Source organism: Schistocerca cancellata, chromosome 5, assembly GCF_023864275.1.
Source record: "Schistocerca cancellata isolate TAMUIC-IGC-003103 chromosome 5, iqSchCanc2.1, whole genome shotgun sequence".
Lineage (NCBI taxonomy): Eukaryota > Metazoa > Arthropoda > Insecta > Orthoptera > Acrididae > Schistocerca > Schistocerca cancellata.
In genome coordinates this window covers 539,544,489-539,568,503 of record NC_064630.1, presented here as the reverse complement: position 1 = coordinate 539,568,503, position 24,015 = coordinate 539,544,489, and the positions used below count along the sequence as shown (strand labels likewise).

General features: G+C 42.1%; 1 protein-coding gene and 1 non-coding gene across 2 annotated transcripts in view; one reads left to right on the top strand and one right to left on the bottom strand.

The window, feature by feature from the left end:
- LOC126188323 (neuronal acetylcholine receptor subunit non-alpha-3-like) overlaps nt 1–24,015 on the bottom strand; it is a 135,120-nt gene that overhangs the window by 13,438 nt on the left and 97,667 nt on the right. The window contains exons 7-8 of the mRNA XM_049929918.1: nt 19,323–19,475; nt 13,246–13,421 (exon numbers count right to left, since the gene is read on the bottom strand). Of these exons, the coding sequence (XP_049785875.1) occupies nt 13,246–13,421; nt 19,323–19,475 (329 nt within the window). The remainder of the gene's footprint in view (nt 1–13,245; nt 13,422–19,322; nt 19,476–24,015) is intronic.
- Nucleotides 12,533–12,607, top strand: Trnat-ugu (transfer RNA threonine (anticodon UGU)). The gene has a single exon. It is a non-coding gene; the product is annotated as a tRNA-Thr (tRNA).

Below are 24,015 nucleotides of genomic sequence, written 5' to 3'. Positions count from 1 at the left end.
TTAACGGGACTAGATATGAAATAGTACACACTTTGGAACTCAGCGGTGATTACTTGCCCTGATTTCATGCGAAGTTTCGCCACCTCCTTCCGCAATGATCGATGGTACCTGTCCGCCAGTACATAAGGTCTGTCTAGTCTTGGTTTAGCAGTGGTTGTTTCTTCGCGTTTCCACTTCATAATCACATCGTCAACAGTCGCCTGGACAGCTTTACAGAGGTTTAAATGCTCCTGATGGGTTTGTTACTCTCCTGAAATCGAATGACTAGTCACTGACCTCTCCTGTCCATTCCTTTCTTTTGTTACTACGAACAGAATATTCCCTGCCTCATTTCACAATTGTGGGTCCGCCTCTTGTGACTTGTAGTTGTGAATGCCGCATTATACAGTGGTGATCTGATACTTTTGATGGGATAGGGATTCGGGATTCAGTGTACAATTCCTCCCGCGAGTTTACTATACAACCATGAGGCAGCTGACTCATCCGTGAAAAGGATTCTTTCTTTAGATAAGCCTAACTAGCACCAAAAATGATTCCTCACATCCTCATCAAATAGGGAGTAACGCCTCAGTTCTAGTAAACACCTCTACTCCACTGATTAACACTACACATTTAAACATCTTTACAACTGGACTGACTTTCCAGTGCCACAAATTCTGTTCATCGTATGTTGTGGAGCCAATATCAATTAATTTCATCATAATAGGTAACCTAATAGAGGTCTAGCTTGCACTTCGGAGTATCAGCAGTTGCTTTTCAGCAAAACAGTAACGCATTAGTGATTATTAATTGGAAAGCTAATTAATCTCTTGAATGTTTCATGAATTTTACAGTCTTGCAACCTCATTTGTGGTCAACGAAAGCTTTATACAAAGAATATTGCAGCAGGAATTTGCAGCTGCCCTTCATTATAATTTTTTATCTAGTCACCACAACATCACAAACAGTAATAAATCTGTGCATTCGAAAAATTTATTGGAAAACTTCCTACCTGTAGTTCGCAGTGGAACGGAATTCAGTATGGAAACCCTCAGATTTGCGAAATATATGTACGTGAGAACATTGTTAAAATTGAATGCGTAACTAAGATCGCTACCAGCACACCTTTCACATCACGGATCTATAGGTAGCTTCATTCACTCATTCATTTAGACCGAGCGAGGTGGCGCAGTGGTTAACACTGGACTCGCATTTGGGAGGACGACGGTTCAATCCCGCGTCCGGCCATCCTGATTTAGCTTTTCCGTGACTTCCCTAAATCACTCCAGGCAAATGCCGGGATGGTTCCTCTGAAAGGGCACGGCCGACTTCCTTCCCCATCCTTCCCTAATCCGATGAGACCGATGACCACGCTGTCTGGTCTCCTTCCCCAAACAACCAACCAACCATTCATTTATCGTCTTCAGTTAATCGTATCAAATAGGACAACTCACAGAGATTGGCAACAATTTACAGTAGACATTAACAGAAGCAAGGAACGTGCTGTTGAGTAACAGCCTTTTTATGTAACTTAGTAATGTGGAGTCTGCTCATCTGCCTGCGTATACGGACGGTTCTCGAGAAAATCTGGCACATTAGCTGATAGGGAACTTGCTGCGTGCAGTGGCTGCCGCACACTGATGTCTTGGGACTGCCACAGGGACGTTGCCGTGTTCAGTTAGAGTGTGTTCGTCACAGCTAAGGGATTTTTCAAAACCGGATCGAAAAGTTAGTACCTAGTAACCAAGGCTAGCAGCGTGGAGTAGCCCAACACTGATGAAATTGTACATAGGGCCGGACCGGATCTTGGAAGGGTGGTGGGGGGGGGGGGGGAGGGAGTAGGGGCAAACATGGTTATCTGCCCCTTTCAGGAATATTGGGGGCTCCAATTTCATATTCCCGAAGAAAAATACCTTGTTTCACGAAGCATCCAGGGATGTTGGTCTATCTATTGTTCATATGATTTTGAAACACATCCCTGTTGATTTTTTAACATTTTTGAAAACATTGTAGGGTGTCATCTGACCGAATCATAAATTGATTTTTCAATGCGTGATGACTCTGCCAGGGGAATCCCCGTCGCATCAAGGGGGAAAAAGAATTGGGTCAATCCTAGTGTCCGATTCCACCCGTCGGCTCTAAGGAGTGACGTCAAACCTAAGACAAACCTTTATATCCATTACAGTGTATACATTGTGAAGTCGTAATATTGTGAAATAGCGTTAATTTATTATTAAATAATTATTGAATTAATAGGACTACTGCGGGAAATTGGGGGCTTTGGGCTGGGAGAAACTAAAATGTAACACAACAACGGGGAAGATAAAATAAATGATAGAATGTATGAAAAACAAAAACATAACAGGAGCGTGAAATGCCCAGAAACCGACCCAGAAATCCTAAACGAAACGCCAAGAGACAAATAATGAAGATGCACAAAATAAAACAAATGTTGGAATCGGTAACTAGAATTAAGCTACATAGGTCAAATTTAGTTACCGATTCCCACCATTCCGCGATTTGTGCTTTAGACCATTTCTGCAACAAATGTGTGCGATATAATGCTACATATTTTCTACATTCGGTATTACTCTCTTCACTACTTTTGACTTTGTCGCAGTAGTTCAGCGATCAATAAGAACTCTACCAATCCTACAAAAACCGAGTTCACACATTTACTGCAAACGTGTCCAAAATTATGAACCATCGAATGGATGGAATCGGTAATTAGAATTGACCACCTGTAGAGGTCAATGCTCGTTATCGATTATAACAATTCCATGGTTCATTATTTAGATCGTATATCTAGCAGATATGTACACTGAAGTTTAACAAGATTTCTACGTTTGTAATTCTCTCTAAAATACTGGGAAAATTGACAAATATTAGAATCGGTAACTAACTGTATAAGAGGTCAGTTCTAGTTACCGGTTTCAACTAGTGCACTGTTCGTTTTTGCAGCAGGTGTGTGCACTGAAATGTAATAGAATCTCTGAATTCCTGCGAAAAACTAACTAATATTGGAATCGGTAACTGGAATTAATGTCAATTCTAGTTATCGAGTCCAACGTTTGTTACTTTTTGTGAATTTTGTTGTTTGGTTACTCGCTTTTGTTTTAGGATTTTTGTGTCAGTTTCTCCAGATTTCATGCTGCTGTTTCATATACGTTATTATTTATTTCATTTTCCCGTAGTTGTATTACATTTTAGTTTCTCCTCGTCCAAAACCCCCACTCGTCAGCGGTAGCCCCGTTAGATTTAATAAGTATTGTTATAAACTAACGCTGTTTTATAATATTACGACTTCAGCACCCGCTATGATGTAATGAATATTATTTAAAGTTTCTCTGTGCCTGTCTTACTCGGATAAATTACAGTACAGTATAGTACAGTAGTTTATTTCACGCATAAGTATTTCTCTTTGGTTTTACTCTTATTTATCTCCGTTATCTTCAGTCCGTTTCGATATAATTCGTGCCTAAGTAAATAAAAGCTTGAATTGTGACTGTAATTTTATCGTGTGCTGCATTCCTTTGTTTACGAACATCATCCGCTGCTTTCAAATATTGCCTCCATCTAGCGTCCTTGCCTCTTGTATGATGTCATTGCTCAAAGCTGATCAGTGGAATCGGACACTAGAATTTATCCAAGAACTTTCCCGCACACAAAAGTGGACGGGGCTATATGAGCTGCCTCGAATAAACTCTAATCGGTTAATGCCAATCGCTATTTGTTTATGTGGTTGCTTGGGTGTGCGAATCATAAGCGTTGTTATAATTATTTGCGAAATGCGTAGATTCAGACTATGAGAGAGGGAAAACGATTAACAGATATAACAGGCAAGAAATATTACGTATTATCTTCTCGGTGTATGGAAGAAAATGAAATTTTGATAGAAAATTTTTACCAGATCGCTGCACTAGTAAGGGTCAGTTGTACGGTCCCCGGTTAGCAGCCGCTCAGTTCTATTCTTAGAATAGCGTGGAAAACGCGTTGCACGAACACGTAATAACGCATAACTGCTAAAAAAAACGCGGGATAACTAACAAGATGATTCTGACATAGTTAGTGAAGTTAACCGGAGAATCCTCCCCCCATGAACCATGGACCTTGCCGTTGGTGGGGAGGCTTGTGTGCCTCAGCGATACAGATAGCCGTACCGTAGGTACAACCACCACGGAGGGGTATCTGGTGAGAGGCAGACAAGCGTGTGGTTCCTGAAGAGGGGCAGCAGCCTTTTCAGTAGTTGCAGGGGCAACAGTCTGGATGATTGACTAATCTGGCCTTGTAACAAAAACCAAAACGGTAATGCTGTGCTGGTACTGCGAACGGCTGAAAGCAAGGGGAAACTAAGGCCGTAATTTTTCCCGAGGGCATGCAGCTTTACTGTATGATTAAACGATGATGGCGTCCTCTTGGGTAAAATATTCCGGAGGTAAAATAGTCCCCCATTCGGATCTCCGGGCGGGGACTACTCAAGAGGATGTCGTTATCAGGAGAAAGAAAACTGGCGTTCTACGGATCGGAGCGTGGAATGTCGGATCACTTAATCGGGCAGGTAGGTTAGAAAATTTAAAAAAGGAAATGGATAGGTTAAAGTTATATATAGTGGGAATTAGTGAAGTTCGGTGGCAGGAGGAACAAGACTTCTGGTCAGGTGCATACAGGGTTATAAACACAAAATCAAATAGGGGTAACGAAGGAGTAGGTTTAATAATGAATAGGAAAATAGGAATGCGGGTAAGCTACTATAAACAGCATAGTGAACGCATTATTGTGGCCAAGATAGATACGAAGCCCACACCTACTACAGTAGTACAAGTTTACATGCCAACTAGCTCTGCAGATGACGAAGAAATTGAAGAAATGTATGATAAAATAAAAGAAATTATTCAGATAGTGAAGGGTGACGAAAATTTAATAGCCATGGGTGACTGGAATTCGGTAGTAGGAAAAGGGAGAGAAGGAAACGTAGTAGGTGAATACGGATTGGGGCTAAGAAATGAAAGGGGAAGCCGCCTGGTAGAATTTTGCACAGAGCACAAATTAATCATAGCTAACACTTGGTTTAAGAATCATGAAAGAAGGTTGTATACATGGAAGAACCCTGGAGATACTAAAAGGTATCAGATAGATTATATAATGGTAAGACAGAGATTTAGGAACCAGGTTTTAAATTGTAAGACATTTCCAGGGGCAGATGTGGACTCTGACCACAATCTATTCGTTATTAACTGCAGATTAAAATTGAAGAAACTGCAAAAAGGTGTTAATTTAAGGAGATGGGACATGGATTAACTGAAAGAACCAGAGGTGGTACACAGTTTCAGGGAGAGCATAAGGGAACAATTGACAGGAATGGGGGAAAGAAATACAGTAGAAGAAGAATGGGTAGCTTTGAGGGATGAAGTAGTGAAGGCAGCAGAGGATCAAGTAGGTAAAAAGACGAGGGCTAGAAGAAATCCTTGGGTAACAGAAGAAAAGTTGAATTTAATTGATCAAAGGGGAAAATATAAAAATGCAGTAAATGAAGCAGGCAAAAAGGAATACAAACGACTCAAAAATGAGATCGACAGGAAGTGCAAAATGGCTAAGCAAGGATGGCTAGAGGACAAATGTAAGGATGTAGAGGCTTATCTCACTAGGGGTAAGATAGATACTGCCTACAGGAAAATTGAAGAGACCTTTGGAGATACGAGAACCACTTGTACGAACATCAAGAGCTCAGATGGAAACCCAGTTCTAAGCAAAGAAGGGAAAGCAGAAAGGTGGAAGGAGTATATAGGGGGTCTATACAAGGGCTATGTACTTGAGTACAGTATTATGGAAATGGAAGAGGATGTAGATGAAGATGAAATGGGAGATACGATACTGCGTGAAGAGTTTGACAGAGCACTGAAAGACCTGAGTCGAAACAAGGCCCCCGGAGTAGACAACATTACATTGGAATTACTGACGGCCTCGGGAGAGCCAGTCCTGACAAAACTCTACCATATGGTGAGCAAGATGTATGAAACAGGCGAAATACCCTCAGACTTCAAGAAGAATACAATAATTCCAACCCCAAAGAAAGCGGGTGTTGACAGATGTGAAAATTACCGAATAATCAGTTTAATAAGCCACAGCTGCAAAATACTAACACGAATTCTTTACAGACGAATGGAAAAACTAGTAGAAGCTCACCTCGGGGAAGATCAGTTTGGATTCCGTAGAAACACTGGAACACGTGAGGCAATACTGACCTTACGACTTATCTTAGAAGAAAGATTAAGGAAAGGCAAACCTACGTTTCTAGCATTTGTAGACTTAGAGAAAGCTTTTGACAATGTTGACTGGAATACTCTCTTTCAAATTATAAAGGTGGCAGGAGTATAATACAGGAGCGAAAGGCTATTTATAATTTGTACAGAAACCAGATGGCAGTTATAAGAGTCGAGGGACATGAAAGGGAAGCAGTTGTTGGGAAGGGAGTAAGACAGGGTTGTAGCCTCTCCCCGATGTTATTCAATCTCTATATTGAGCAAGCAGTAAAGGAAACAAAAGAAAAATTCGGAGTAGGTATTAAAATCCATGGAGAAGAAATATAAAGTTTGAGGTTCGCCGATGACATTGTAATTCTGTCACAGACAGCAAAGGACTTAGAAGAGCAGTTGAATGGAATGGATAGCGTCTTGAAAGGAGGATATAAGATGAACATCAACAAAAGCAAAACAAGGATAATGAAATGTAGTCGAATTGAGTCGGGTGATGCTGAGGGAATTAGATTAGGAAATGAGACACTTAAAGTAGTAAAGGTGTTTTACTATTTGGGGAGCAAAATAAGTGGTGATGGTCGAAGTAGAGAGGATATAAAATGTAGACTGGCAATGGCAAGGAAAGCGTTTCTGAAGAAGAGAAATTTGTTAACATGTGTAGCCATGTATGGAAGTGAAACGTGGACGATAAATAGTTTGGACAAGAAGAGAATAGAAGCTTTTTAAATGTGGTGCTACAGAAGAATGCTGAAGATTAAATGTGTAGATCACATAACTAATGAGGAAGTATTGAATAGGATTGGGGGAAGAGAAGTTTGTGGCACAACTTGACCAGAAGAAGGGATCGATTGGTAGGACATGATCTGAGGCAACAAGGGATCATCAATTTAGTATTGGAGGGCAGCGTGGAGGGTAAAAATCGTAGAGGGAGACCAAGAGATGAATACACTACGCAGATTCAGAAGGATGTAGGTTGCAGTAGGTACTGGGAGATGAAGAAGTTTGCACAGGATAGAGTATCATGGAGAGCTGCATCAAACCAGTCTCAGGACTGAAGACCACAACAACAACAACAACAACAACAACAACAACAACAAGCGGAGAATACGTTTTGACAATAGTAGGAACAACTATAGGATCAGTGATTCCATGATTGTTAAAACGAGGAAGGCGAAGAAGGGGGAATTTTACACAAATTATATGGAAGTATATGACGATTCCAAATTTATATAAAAATTTCGTACTAATACTACTTTTCGCTCTCATCCTTGAGAAACTGGAGAGTATGAATGAAATGTGAAACTATTTCCCAACATAGAACTTTTTGCTTGTAGTAGGCTTAATAGGCATTTGAAATTGGTGCTTCCCGAATCATATTCTGTCGTGTTATTTATGTAAATGAGATAGATATAAATGACCATTTGTGCCAAAAAAGTCCCGCTTATTGGTCGTGTCTTACAACTGTTGTAATTTTAGAACGGGCTGTTTCGTTTTATCTAGCAGTCCGTGACAAAATAGGCGTAATCAAACTGAGAAACCACACCTGGGTACTATTCCTATTAACAGCTTTTTTAGTACTGGACAATGACATTTTGATTTTTCATGTAGCAAAACGTTTGACGGAATTTCAAGGGGTAATAGATGCTCTTGCAGAACTAAAAGCACGCCGTGTAATACTATAGCAAGATTAGAGAGAAAAAATGCTGGGACCTTAAGACTGAAGAAATGTCATGCTTGTCTTGTCTTTACTGATTCTATGTTTCATGTATTCAATTTTATGTCACACAAAAAGAAAGTTTTTAGTTAATAGGCAGTAAAGAGTGCACTTTTTCTGAAGAATTATCATTCTCCCGTTCACAAGCCATCACACCGAGTATTAATTGTGAGTTGTTTTTTTTTTAAAAAAAAAGGGGCTAGCATGTCAAAACGACTGATTGGGTGCAGTAGAGGCACCATAGGACATTTTAATTTCCACTGTCCTGGATATGGGTTTGGTGGCTTCCATTAAAAAACACACACATTTGAATTCCACATAGCGAAATACGGTGATGTGCTATAAAACAATGCTGTGTGAAGAGATGTGGCATTGCACTTTGGTACTTTGGCGCACTTAAGACAAATAACATGTCTTTCATTTCCTCGAATATATATGTTTTATACATTAAACTCCTCAGAAATATATGTGCTACAAAATGAACACATTTTTGAGACACCGATTTTTTTTTTTAAATTTTGAGGTCCTATCTCAAACGCTCGAGAGGGAGGGGGGCGGCTGACGCCACTCACAAGTATGCGTCACGGTTCGGAAACATCGTAGCTCCGGGACCGAACAATTGTAAGACAATAGGATGATGAATTGGGCATCTTGAGGGACAAGGGAGGATGAATAAGAAATACAATTCGAAACAGTGACGTTTGAGAGACTAATTTAGTCGACTGGAAGAGTCTCTAAGCTACGATGTTATTCTGTTTCGAATAGGGTATTCTGATTTTGCGTTCGTGGTGCATGTTAGTCTGTCTTATTCTTGGTTTTCAGACTTCGAGTATGATTCATGTGTTCATTTCGAAGTCTGTTATTATTTTCTGCCATTCTAATTTTACAGTCCATATTGGACGGTTCTCCTTGTGTTCTGAAGTTCGTCCATGAACATTCAACTGTGTTCACGCTACCTGGCGTACACTTCGAAAAATAACTTGAACTCAACTTCTACAGTCTAATTACTGTAGACGAAAGATGCTGCATGAACACTGGAGCACGGAAAATGTCCACTGCATCTGGAATTACAGCGGACCTCTGATCTCCAGGTGGCGGTTTAATTGGAGAGCAGTTAAGGAGGAAGCAGTGGACAGTCTTAGTTCAGCTGCTCTAAAACTCGCCTGTAAAACCACTATTACATAGAGACGTGGAGCTAACGACAGTGGGTGGCAATAACGACCACACGACACTTTCCTAACACTCTTGAAAGATCAACATGACGCTGCACGTCAGACATCTACAAATTTATGCATCACTGATTGCATCATGAGGTGGGATACATTCATCTCTCTATTTACCTGCCATATACTGAGTCACGTCTATGTCCAATCTAATCAGCCCAATTAAATTTTATATGCCGATTGCGCCTCCTTAGAGTCGGCAGGGGCATTTTCTCTCGTGTTTCAGCAGATATTTGCAATTTCGTTTCTGCATTGTGTAACTAGAGTGAGCCAAAATAAATAGGGCTCATCACGTCTTTCATGCGACGCCCCGTAATGACGGATAATGTAGGTTTGTTTTCCGTTGCAAACAAAATGGTTTTTGAATCGAAATTTTACGCTCGCATTCGATAGAGCGGTCCCTAATTAGTCTAGTTAGGTATTCCTATCCTCGATATGTATTAACAGGGACTGTAAAACACGAAGAGTAAACGGAAGTCCAGCTGCGACTCACTGTCGTTAGTGCTGCAGGGCGGTGTCGTTGCCGCTGGAGCGCTAGTAACTCTTCGAGTTACAAATCCTCTATTAACACATAACGATGAAACAGATATCGCACTGGACTAATCAGGACCGCTCTACTGAGTGGGCGCGTAAAATTACGATTTAAAACTCATTTGTTTGCAAAGGGAAACAAAAGTAAACTGGGCGTCGCATGAAAGACGTGATGAGCGCTGTTTATTTTGTCTGACTCTAGCTACACAATGCAGAAACAATATTGTAAGCATCTGCTGGAACACCAGAGAAAACGCCCCTGCCGACTCTTAGGGGAGACACCCTATGTAATCTATCTGTGGGAAGTAAAGAAATAAACATAATTATGTTTTATACCCTGTCTGTGTCATTTTATTTGAATTTACAACATTTTATTGATCAACGTAAGAACATATCACTACTTTTGCATACTGAGTTATAACAGTACACTACATTAAGAATAAACTATAGCAGTGCAGGTTAGTGCAGCACATGCTTACACAGGCTATATTTAATCTAGTTAACTAGAAACAAAGCTGGTACTTTTAACATATTTGTTGTCTCCTAAGTTATTGCGGGTGGACTGTTTATTTGACGTTAGCAGTGTAATATTACTTGATTAGAATTGTGTTTTTCAAAGGAAAACGTGCATCTGTAAGAACTGAGACCTATTTACAGTACATAAAGCCGCGCAGTCTTAAGAATAACACTACCACTTGCCAAATAGCTAACTTCATTTTTGAATCCTTCGATCTACATATACCGAGAATTTTGTCGGTTGGTTGATTTGGGAGAAGGGAACAAACAGCTAGTTCATCGGTCCAACATCGGATTAGGAAAGGAATGGAAAGGACGTCGGCCACGCTCTTGCAATGGAACCGTCCCGGCGTTTGCCTGAAGAGATTTAGTGAAATCACGGAAAACCTAAATCAGGATGTCAGGACGCGGGTTTGAACCGTCGCCCTCCCGAATGCAAGTCCAGTGTGCTAACCACTGCGCCACCTCACCCGGTCAGAGAATTTGTAGACTGAATGATGTACGTTTTCAAAAAAAATTTCTGAAGAGTAACGGAAGCAAAATTCTATCTTCATATTAGTTGAAAGCTTGTTGAACACCTCTGAAAGTACTTAGCTCCATTCTGAGACCCAGATAAAGATGCCTGTCTTCTATTGGTCATGTGTAAATCAGCTGAAATTAATTTTCATTATCAACGATAAAACTGCTAATCAGTAACTGTATTGGGAGAGGAGTGTAAGAAGCCCAACACCCTTCTAACAAATGTTGTTTGTATGTGCTAAATAATGTTAATTACGAGTACTTTTCTCCAAACCCGAGAAAATATGCAAAGTAAGACAAAAATATTGTCTTTATGTCAGCAGAATGGCCTACGCGTGTAAGTGAAAAACTCAATGAACTTAACTTATTCGTTAATTTATATACAGTCGAGTACATTTTATCTTATCTTACTGGAACGCATTGAACTTTAAGTACAGTGATCCACTTGGCAATGTCTACTTCTGGTGTCTGCTCCTCATAGTAACAAGTCGTTATCGCTTGTCTGAGACAGTGTGATCAGCTTCGAACCACTTGAAGGCTTTTTCAGCGGTCATCTGACTTGTGCCTCCCAAAACTGAGTTTGCTCTCCTGATTAACAAGCGTGTGTCATCATCAATCATTGCAGTTGAAGAACCGCTTTTTAAGGACATTTTCTGAAAACTAATCTAGATTATGATCAAGAATGGACCCAATAGCGATTTTTCTGTGATCACCACATGCTATGTTCCTTCATTTCAAAATTAGCTCCATGCATGCGACAGTCTGTCAATGAAACCCTCTGTTTACTGTTCTGAATGTAAGACCCCATACATGGAAAAGAATAGTAAATAATGCCGTAAAACTTCGCTAAGTACAAATTTGTGATTCTCTTTTTGGTGAAGTTATAAAATATGGTTACAGGAATTTTTTTTCTTCTTTAGCTCTGCATCGGCTTCATTTGAGGGATCGTGTTTTGCTTTCACTTTCGAGAATCATTCACAAAAGTGAAACGGAGAAGCAGTTAAACGTTCTGCTCATTTAAATGAGTCCTTTCCGTATTGTAGGTCACTTTTTCAGTTACTTTTCAAATGACTGGGCGGAATGAAATAAGTCTGTAAACAGAAGTGGGATGTTTATCTTCCAGTTTTATTGACAAGCGTCATTACATAATACTTAAGTCTGTAGGGAAATGTGCAGTGACTCACTCATTGAATACAAAGGGAACTTGAGGGTGACTGTGCCAATTCAGCACAAGCTTTTGATGTTCTGATAGTCTCCTCAAGTTTGCTACCGGATTCTAACGCAATTTCGGCGGTCTATCTATCCGCCATCTTCAGCTGAACGTAGCTGCTGCTTAGTCTCGCTATCAGCTTCCAGTGGCACTCAGCAGCAAAGCAGCATTCCCTTAAAGATGGCGGAAAGATGGATCACCTAGATATCGAATCATGTTGATTTCACGATCCGGCAGAAAACCTGAGGAAATTATCAGGAATTATTTCGCTGGGAAAGTCTAGGAAGTCATTTTTAATATCCTGTTAGAAACACCACTACAGCCATCCCGTAAGTGATCTGATGAACTTTTTTAACACTTTCGCTGCCATGCGGCTTATAGGACTGTTGCACCCCAGCCCAAGAAAGCCAGAAAAAATATTTTTTTGTTTCTAACCATGTACTGAATATTTTATAACGTTGCGAAGTGCACCCCGAATGTATAAAATCTCGAAATGCTACGAATGTACTGTTGTGGACACGTTGGGAATGTGGATCTCACGGGGAGCGTGCAAGGGATAAGTCCCTGCAGACGCACTATCCTCTGTGCCTGCGGTGGCTCAGACGGATAGAGCGTCTGCCATGTAAGCAGGAGATCCCGGGTTCGAGTCCCGGTCGGGGCACACATTTTCAACATGTTCCCAATCAAGTATATCAACGCCTGCTTGCAGCTAGGGTGCCCAATTAATCATCATTTCATTTCTAGCAAAGCTGCATGGTCATTGACGGTAACTGTTCTTTCGGGAACAGATACTACCGTCATATATAGTAATTCATGATGTTCGAACACAGTATATGTTCTAAAATCCTGCTACATATCCACGTTAACAGTATGGGCCTGTAATTTAGTGGATTACTCATACTACCTTCCTTTTATATTGGTGTGACCTGTGCCGGTTTGCAGTCTTTGGGTACGGATCTTTCGTCGAGCGAACGGTTGTATATGATTGTTAAGTATGGAGCTAATGCATCAGCATACTCCGAAAGGAACCTAATTCGTATACAGTCTGGACCAGAAGACTTGATTTTATTAAGTGATCTAAGTTGCTTCACTACTCGGTGGATATTTACTTGTACGTTACTCATGTTGGCAGCTGTTCGTGATTCCAATTCTGGAATATTTACTTCGTCTTCTTTTATGAAGGCATTTCTTGTCATACAGATTCCACTGTGACGGGGTCCGACACTAGTGTGAGTAGCAGTTTTAAAAATGTTAATAAGGAGGTTAGGCCCTGTGTGGTTTACAGTATATGGAGCTCACCTGCAGCCTGAGAGAGCCATGGGGAGAGCAGAGCAGGAAGCGCGCGGGCCCGGACTCCAGCAGGGAGGGCAGCCACACGGGGGTGTCCAGCGTGCGCAGGCTGCCCAGCCTCCGCAGGCCCACGGCAGCCATGAAGGACGCACAGGCCACCACCAGCAGGTCGCGATACATCAGCACTGCCCAACACACACAGACTCAAGCGTACACTATAATCACAAGTTAGAACACAAAACAGTGGAGATCTCAGTGACGTTGTAAAATAACCTGATGGAAGTGGAACCAAATTATGAGCAAAAAGGCAAGAAGCGCTACAAGTGATGGACAATAATTTACAGTCATCAGTGTCAACTAAGCGGTTGTATCGAACCTCCTTGCATCTGTAGAGACGAGATGTCATCCTTCTAACTACCTCACATAGGATACGTCATTATGGTGCACGGATTCTTCCACCAGCGAGAGGACTCTCCAGTGTGTTGTGGTTGTGGGTTAGACATAACGATATCCCATAGTTCTCTGTGTTATATTGTCGAACTAGAGGGAAATGGAAGATCCACATTATTTTATATATATATATATATATATATATATATATATATATATATATATATATATATATATATATATATATATATATATATATGTCGATGTATAATTGGTTTGTTTTGTAAATGTTATTTGTATTTTTACGCTGGATCTGGCCTAGGGCAAACTATGCTATCGAACGATTACATCGATAGGTCGTGTGGAGAACCAAAGTGTTTAGGATCATTGGTAGTGTGAACTCTGCCGCATGGAGCGCGAGCAGAAGGAGTCTGGCTGGAGTAGGGTGGTGGAGCAGGTGTGTTTGTTCAGTGACGCTCCCGTGAGTTGCCGCTCTTCTGGGGTTTGTAAGCATGTAATTGCGCTCGACTTGCTATGATAGTTTCTCACACGGTCTCGCGGACGGAAAGCATTAGCTGGCGCACATCAAGAGCCCGTTTCGCCTGGTGACAGTGTCGAGAAGAAGGCGCGCCAACATCCAGCTTCTGCAATAGCGACGGCCGACAATGGGTGATTGTCGCCACCTCCTCGATCGACGACTTCAAACCTTCAATCAACCAACAAAGAAGACTGGAATCACGTAAAGTTTTAGAACTGTATTGCAGACCTCAGCTTTTAAAACTGTTCCATTTGCCTCACAAAATTACAGCAACTTAGCATGAACCTTTGTTGCTCATTGTACCAATTGCATTACCAAGCAGGGTCCCTTCCCTTTCCGGAATGAACCCGAGTGTCGTTGAAATTCAAACGCCAGCATGAAAGGTCGATCAGTGAGGGGGACGTTACAAATGGGCAAAGAAAGGGAAAGGATGAGTGAGAATTCATGACTTCCAACGGCACAGGGCACTGTGGTAATGCAATGCCGAAAGATGAAAATTTGTACCAGATCAGTTATCAATCGCATACGTACTTCTCATGACCAGTTACCTCAACCGCTCCGGCCGGCTGTGCATCGTCCCTGACCAACTCAAATTTGTAATACTGGAATACATTCTCCCTCATCTACTAGCTCTCTGTTCCCAAATTATTGATTCCTGTAAAATTCGCGTTACTGTATCCGAACTGAAACAAATGTCAAGGAACTGTTGCGGTCTTACAGGTATTTGAGTGATGTCTGTTCCATCAGACCCTAACGACAGAACACAAACCACTGATATACAAACGTTTTAGCTAACAATAAGAACGAATGTGGTATTATTTTCAAGACTCTTTGAAATGCCTCAATTGCTCCCCAAAGTACCACAGAGGAGTTCGTAATCAGCCAGTATCAGTGTGACTGGCCTATCAATGTGTTTTGCAAGTGATCGGTTAACCACATGTATCTATGTAGATATTTTAGACCCCTTCTTGTACCATCTGTGTTTCAATAGAACGTTTTAAAATATTTTACGAAATTTGTAACATCCTGTAGGATTCGTCAAAATATGATTGTGCTGGTGAACATGAGTGAGTTCGGGAAGCAGTGAAAGCGGTTTTAAATAACGTTATCTTTTCTCTCTTTGTAATTTTTCATGCATTTTAACGATATTCGTTTCTACTTATTTATGGCAGGGGCTTTGATAAAACCATCTCTGAGCACCTGCGACTGCAGCGAATATGTTCAGTAGTGCCTCAGTGCACTACCAACCTCTCTGCACGCCTGTGACGTTGTTACACACTACTGAAGGTTCCAGTTTTTGTTACGTATCCAACTATGTGACTGTGTGTAAAATAAGGAATTTTCTCATTAACGTATCAACTTTATATGGATTCGGCGTCCGGCTGACAGGTAAATAACATGAAATTTATTATAAAGTATGAAGATAGCTGTGTGTCTAGTATACAAATTTAGACAATGGTTTGTTATCTCTCTAGGAAGATCACTGAGTTACAAATTCTATATCTGCCATCCATTACTGGTGCTGGTTTACACTGATGGACATGGCAAATGTCGCACCATGATCATCTTGACCAACACTAGCAAACTGGCAATACTATGCCTCTGGGATATTTTAATTACAATTCCATTCTTATTTTCAGACTTTTCAGCAGAGGGAAAAGTCATCCTACTGGTTAAGAGTGGTGAGAATACATGGTGGCTATTAAATGTGTCTAAGAGCATGGGAAATTTTCAGGTTGATTCTGAAACACAGCGTTCCTGGAGAAAGTGTTAATTTCGGACTTTTAGAATGATAGAATAATAGGGATGGGGAATATAGGATCATCATATCAGCAGATCACATAGATGGTTCGTTATAAGGCAGTGACGGCAGAACGACTGACTGATGACGAGATGGAATCAGGACAACAGTTTTGACCCGTACGAGTGTGCGTATCGATGGTCATAATGATCGCTTATCTTTTCTGAGGAAGAAGTGCGACTTCTCTGGCCTGGCGAGAAGGGTACTGATGGTGCAGGCAATTTAAGCGACTACGCCGATTAGCAAAAGGAAGTCTGGCACTGCAGCGAGTGTGATCAGTTTTCTTCAAGCCTTCATCACAACATCGGATGGCGCCTTGGGTGGTAACCGTGCGTATGGCCGCGTATCGGCCTTTCATCCACTTACCTGTTGATATTCAAACTGCGCTGGTTATGTGGAATAGTTTTCGGAAGGAAGGCAGCCAGGCTTCATTAATCTTGGTCTACGTCTATTAGGAATGTGGGTTGGGTACCAGGTATTGATGGCCTATTATCGAAGTCCCAATCAATTTCATGTTGGCAGTGTGGGTAAGCTCAAGAAATGCTACTGGATGATTCATGAATTCGACTGAAGTTTTTGGAGTGTCTGTAAAAGGGGAATTCCAAATTATGCTGAGTGGGTTCTGAACGTTGTTAAAGAAAAAATTATAATAATTTTACTATTCATCTTTACTTGTTGTGGCATTTTCCCTTCAGCTTGCTGCAATTTGGTATTTCGCATAATTGTTTAGTATTTATGCTATGTTTCCTTCCAAAAATCGAAAGTGACTGAGTTCTCTGTATTTATTTGTTATATTCATAACATAATTCCTTAACACAATAAGGCACTTTCTCTGCACACCTTGCAATTTTGCACCAAACCAAATTTGTCTTTTGAAGTACTGTTTATTTTCTTTAATATCATTCCTCGTTTACTTGTTATTGCAATTCCAGTGCCTTCTTTCTCATTTGATAGCCTTCGGCGTAATGAGTTATTGCTTATTTTTAATTTTCGTTAGTTGTTTAATTTTTTAATTATTGTTTTTTTTATTTTTTTGTAAATGTATTGGAACATATAACGATAGAATCTTGTATGGTATTACTGGCAAATAAATTTATCCCTGATAGTGCCCACTCCAGTTCTCTTCCGCTCTGCCATTCGCCTTACGAATGATAGCAAGCGCTTATATAACTGACCATACCAGGAAAAGCACGGGATCTGTGATAACTGAGTAAAACAAATTGTGATTTTATATTCTTCCGTAGAATTTGGTTCACAGGTACGTCTTTTATCATGTAGGCTCATAACACTGAAGGACTTGGGCCTCTCAGAAGAGAACAAGTGGCCTATTAATTCAAATTCCTGGTGTGTAATGTTGCCAGAACCATTGCTGAAATGAGTGAATATTTAAGAAGTGCAGTCAGCCGTCTGATACAATGTAGTGTCCTGGCACTCGGCAAGGTAAGTGACACAGTTCTTGTTTGCTGCGAGTCTCTTGCTGGTGGCCAGGCTTATCTAGAATTTTTACATAGTAGTTTCATGTCAATTATTCAGCTTGTTCAGATTAATGCACGGCTAGACTATATCTACATTGTTTATGAGATATATAAAGGGCTTATTTCAATAGTGGTACAAGTCCATTACCTCCACTTCACTGTCTGTAATTAATGAGCCAAACAAACAGAAAGAAACGTTCTTGTCTAGCAAGTAGATTACTGGCGATAAGAGAAGAAGTTTCTATAGGCCCATTGAGTGGTCCACGGGCAGTGGGATATAGTGATGTTGACTTGCGGCAGAAGTGTAGTCTTAGAATAGGTTCCTCATGTCAATTCTGCAAGGGCTCCATGAATTATGTATTAGTGGATATCAGCTTGTTCTTTTTATATTTATCAGTGGAGATGCAGCGAATTTCTGGTTTTGCGTAGAGTGTCTGACGTTCTTTTTTTCTTTTTTATGTTCTATATATTTACTTTGGCTAAAAGGCGTTTATGAAATATTTTAGAATAGGTACTTGGGGATGAAGGTAGCTTAAAGAAGCTGAGACAAAGTATTGTTTATATAATTTGTCACACAGGTTAAGAAATCAGTTTGTTAATAAAAAAAAATCTTTCATGTGCAAGATTGCAAAGAATATCTTTTTCGTTGAGTGAACAGTTTTAAGAAAGCTCATCTTGCCTTTCACATTGAGGCTACTTAGAGGGAGGTGGTTGACACTGTTCATAACATGCGACATGAGAGTCGCTCTTGAGTGGTATTTACTAACAAACCTACAACCTTCACTGAACTTAATGAAATCCCTATTGATAGCACTCATTTTTCTGATCAACCATAGTAAACATTGACACCTATTGGAAGTATTCCCCAAAGTGAATCTCCGGTACGACAGGAGAGCAGAGAGCATTCGGACAGATTCAGGTGCTTTGACTGTGATCGGACTCGTCATTTTGCACACAGTTGTAATACGAGCCGACAAGGACCAAAGAAAGTGTTGTGTACATAGATCCGCCTAGTCAGCGCACCCCGCCTAGAGTGCACCCCGCTAAGCACAAGAGCGCAGGCGCAGCGCACGTCCGTCTCCGCACTACGAGATAGCGCTGCCATGGAGATGGGCCGAATTCTGCTTCCGCCGATCCGTGTATTATACGTAACACAGCCAATGAGATTGCTGCTAACGTAGAATCTTTTCTCCCTGCGGATCACACTGGCTTAGTGATACATGAAAGCACGAGGTATTATAACGAGTGTACAGGCCTCCAATTAACCAGTCTGCATTTGTCTGCACCAGTCTGTACCAGTCTGCATTAGTGTACCAGTCTATTGTCAAGTTTCATTCTGCGCCTAATAAGATTACCATATTCCTGTACATAGCCATGAAGATAAATGTATAGACACTTTTGTCAAGTCTCAGAGATATGTGAGAATAAGATTAACGTACCAAGGGAACTTCAGATTGTCAATTGTAAATAGCATCCAGAACAAAGTTAAGTAATTTTTGTGCTTGTTGCTATTTTAATAAATGTGTGTGAAAACTAATCAAGTTCTGGATAAAGTTGGTCACCATCAATCTGTTACTCTAAGCGTGCAAGTGGCATTTCTATCGTCTGACCTAACGGAAGGAGATAAACACGCCACGATAAGACCAGGAGACACATTGCTGACACTAGCCTACTTCGTTAGAGCGACAGGTCAAATAATCTGATGGTGTGTGTACCGAAGGTCTTACAGTACGCACACCACAGAAAGTTTGGCGGTATCGGAAACGGAGCCTAAATAGAGGGGAGCACAGAGGTTGTAATAACCGTACGGAAAACAGATGACGGTGACAGTACACCGGTCTTTTCCTGTGAAGCGGGCTGGGAACTGCGCTGCGGTACTCACCGACCTGCGGCGCGCTGCGTCCGTCCTCTGGCATGGCGTACGACAGGCTGTCGATGACGGCGCAGTGCAGGAAGACGGAGAGGGTCGCCAGCAAGAGGCGCTCGTCGCAGCTGATCGGCAGGAACCAAGTGCTCACCGTCAACAGGACCAGCACTGTGGACACAACACTGTGAGAGACTTCTGTGTCACAACTTACACACCTCGGTCCACGTATTACTGTAAATTAAGTATTGTTTAGGCTGCATTGTTTATAGTTGCTTATTCATCACGTTACAGCCTATTGTCTAACAAACCAACGTAAGTTATGTGGTGTCACCGCCAGACACCACACTTGCTAGGTGGTAGCCTTTAAATCGGCCGCGGTCCGTTAGTATACGTCGGACCCGCGTCTCGCCACTGTCAGTGATTGCAGACCGAGCGCCGCCACACGGCAGGTCTAGTCTAGAGAGACTCCCTAGCTCTCGCCCCAGTTGGACAGCCGATTTTTCTAGCGATGGTTCACTGTCTACATACGCTCTCATTTGCAGAGGCGACAGTTTAGCATAGCCTTCAGCTACGTCATTTGCTACGACTTAGCAAGGCGCCATATTCAGTTACTATAATTACTATCTTCAAGAATGTATTCTGAACAGATAATATTGCGAATTATGTACCGTCAAGAGCAACGTTCATCATTAATGGATTAAAGTTAGGTATCAAACTGATTACGCCCGCTTTGTGAATTCTCATTCCTTGTCATGTTCCAGACCTCACGTCAGTGTAGTTCTTCCCTCCTCACGCCAGCCTGCGTGAGCTAAAACGCGTGCATTTCGGCCTCCACTCGTAACACGGTGTTGGCTCTACTGCTAACATAAAACGTTATACAACTCACATTTTTGTGGATGATAATAAGTGTCCACATTAATTATTTATTCCTGATCTTTACAAACAATGCGAAGAAAAATAGCTAATTCTAGAAAATGCTTACACAACAACTACACCCTACAACTAAAAAACTTCAGTAAAATCGCTTAAACAGTTACTGAACTGCTACTGTTAGTATTATAGATTTTGTTCTGTTTATGTTTACTTATTATATTGCATATTCATAGCAAGTGGTTTATTTCCGTTAATTGATCCGCGCTAGTACTATGCTAGTGAATAGCCATTGTATTCCTTGGACACACGACAGCACGTCAGCGGCAGTTATTTCAAGTACGCTGTAACGCCCCAGAATCGACATTCCGGCTATCACTTGCAGGAATCCAATATAAACTCTATAATACCATTTAGTTCAGTGGCCGCTGACCTTAGTTGCCTCCTCTCCATCTACAGAATGCACTGACGTGACAAAAGTAATAGGATACCTCGTAGCCGGGCGTGGTGGCCATCCGGTTTTAGGCGCCGCAGTCCGGAACGGCGGGACTGCTAAGGTCGCAGGTTCAAATCCTGCCTCGGGCATGGATGTGTGTGATGTTCTTAGGTAAGTTAGGTTTAAGTAGTTCTAAGTTCAAGGGGACTGATAACCTAAGATGTTAAGTTCCATAGTGCTCAGGGCCATTTGAACCATTTGACACCTCGTAATATCGTGTCGGACCTCCTTTTGCCTGTCGTAGTACAGCAACTCGACTTGGAACTGAGTCAACAAGTCGCTAGAAGCCCTCTGCAGAGATACACACCGAAGATGCCTCTATAGCCGTTTTTAATAGAGACAGCTTTGGCGATGCTGAACTTTCTCCACTAACTAACCTCTAGATTGTGTCCCACGTATGTTCGGTGGGAATCATTTCGAGTGATCTGGATGTCCGAATTATTCCCTCGAACTGTCCAGAATGTTTTCCAATTGCAAACACTTGGAGCCCGTTGACACGGCGCATTGCCAGCCATAAAAATTGCATCGTTGTTTGGGAACATGAATTCCATAAATGCAAATGGCTCCAAGTAGCCGAAAATAACATTTTCAATCACTGATCGGCTCAGCTGGATAAGAGAACCAAGTTTATTCCACGTAAACACAACCAAAATCATTACGGAGCCACCACTACCTCGCACGGTGCCTTGTTGACGATCTGAGTCCATGGCCTCGTGGGGTCTGCGCTACAGTCGAGCCCTACCACCAGTTCTTACCAACTGAAATCAGGTCTCATCGGACCAGTCACGGTTTTCCAGTCTTGAAGGGTCCAATTGATATAGTCGCGAGCCCAGGAGAGGCGCTACAAGCAATTTCGTGGTGTTAGCAAAGGCACTTACGTCGGTCGTCTGCTGTCATTAACCATTAGCGCCATAATCGCCAGTCCGTCCTAACAGATGCGTTTGTCGTTGATTTCTGCGATTATTTTACGCAGTGTTGCTTGTCTGTTAACACTGACAACTCTACGCGAAAGTCGCTGTTCTCTGTCGTTAAGTGATGGCCGTCGACCGTGTCCGTGGTGAGAGGTAATGGCCGAAATGTGGCATTTCCGGTGCATTCTTGACGCTGGAATATTGAATTCTCTAACTATTTACGAAATGGAGTTTCCTATGCATTTAGCTCCAACTACCCCTCCGCGTTCAAGGTCTGTTAATTCCTGTCGTGCGGCTGTAATCAAGTCTGAAGCCTATTCACACGGATCACCTGAGTGCAAACGATAACTGTGTCAATGCGCTGCCCTTTTACACACTGTGTAGACATTACTGCCGCCACCTGTAGATGTGCGTTTTAATATTCCATGACTTAAATCACCTCGGTTTGTAATGCCTAGCTGGGACGGCAGCATGCTGACGTGTAGAGTCTTTCTTGACTTTCCTGGATACTGCGGCTGCAGTATCGTCCAAGATGCACCAGGTTGACTCGTTCCTCAGTGGAAAAAAATGTTCAAATGTGTGTGAAATCTTATGGGACTTAATTGCTAAGGTCATCAGTCCCTAATCTTACACACTATTTAACCTAAATTATCCTAAGGACAAACACACACACCCATGCCCGAGGGAGGACTCGAATCTCCGCCGGGTCCAGCCCCACAGTCCACGACTGCAGCACCTAGACCGCTCTGCTAATTCCGCGCAGCTCCTCAGTGGAAGTTTGGGATCCAGCATCTTTAATGCCTGAGGACCACTACCCGCTCCGTCTTCGTGCGGGACTCAGTCGCATAGTTTGTGCTCTGGTTTGTCCACACTGCCGCAGCCGCTACGATCATTCATGTGTTGACTTTGTGAAGATACATAGCACACGGGTTACAACCGGTCAGGTACTCTATCGGTACACTCGCCGGGTTGAGAAGTCTCGTTTTTAGTGTTTTATGGTGCCTGTAGAGTCCCAATCATTTTTCCTCGGTTGCCATGTGTTATCTTGCATTAACTGAAACTGTTATGGCTGAGAGAAGCGTAAAGGCATGTGGAAGACTACAGTACATGATTCACAAAAAACAGAAACAATCTAGGCTTTTCATTTTAGCTAAGTATCGCTCTGTTTTCAGGTCGTAAAAAGAAATTCAGTCAATGACTAGATCTTGAAAAAGGTGATGGCACGTAAATGAGAGAAATCTAGATGAAGCAGCGTAACAGCTCAACCTTTCACGTTGATAAGGAGAATAATATACAGAAGTGTGAAAGAACATTGAGGCTCTGTTAGATTGGATAATTAATGAAGGTCCAGGCACCAGAGGAAAAGGAACTGAAACTCAGGGAGAAGGAAAAAAAGGTTTGAAATCTGCCAGTGACACTGTAATTTTACCAGAGACATAAATAACTTGGAAGAACGGTTGATCGGAATGGACAGTGGATGTATACGGCCCAGTCACACCGATGTGACCAACGCCTATGCCAACATGCAAATAACCACCACTCAGGTCGGCGCGTGGTAGCCTTAGCAGTGGAATAGTGCACTCATTGCAGAAACAGAGCGATTTATCTAACTGAGGGGCATGATCATTAGCTTTCGCTTTCGGTCCAAGCGTGGGAGTATTTCCAAAACAGCTACTGTACGTACGGAATACTGTGCATCGCGGCAATGCGCTCTACAAACCGGCTTCCAAGCAACTGTGGTGCACCAAGCGCCATAGATGACAGGTGACCCGAGGAGGTACCAACCTCAACGACCGTTCAGCGAACGCCTGGTTTACGCACCCATACTGACTGCTATTCATTGGCGACGAACCTGGAATTTACAGGCCACTACCGCAAACGAACTTCCACTTAGTGGCAACAGGTGACCTTTTCAGACGAACCGCGTTTTGTGCTTCATTTTACAGTCGGCCTTTGGCCTGAAAGACGGGAAAGTCTCAAAGCCAACACCCAGCATTTGGTATGGCCTGGGGAAGGCTTTCGTCTATTCGTCGGATGATCTCACTACTCTGGAGCCGGCCGCTGTGGTCGAGCGGTTTTAGGCGCTTTAGTCCGGAACCGCGCTGCTGCTACGGTCGCAGGCTCGAATTCTGCCTCGGGCATGGAGGTGTGTGATGCCCTTAGGTTAGTTAAGTTTAAATAAAAGTTAGGAGACCAGGTACTGGCAGAAGTAAAGCTGTGAGTACCGGGCGTTAGTCGTGCTTCGGTAGCTCAGTTGGTAGAGCACTTGCCCGCGAAAGGCAAAGGTCCCGAGTTCGAGTCTCTATCGGGCACACAGTTTTAATCTGCCAGGAAGTTTCATATCAGCGCACACTCCGCTGCAGACTGAAAATCTCATTCTGGTAAGTTTAATTAGTTGTAAGTCTAGAAGACTGATGACCTCAGATGTTAA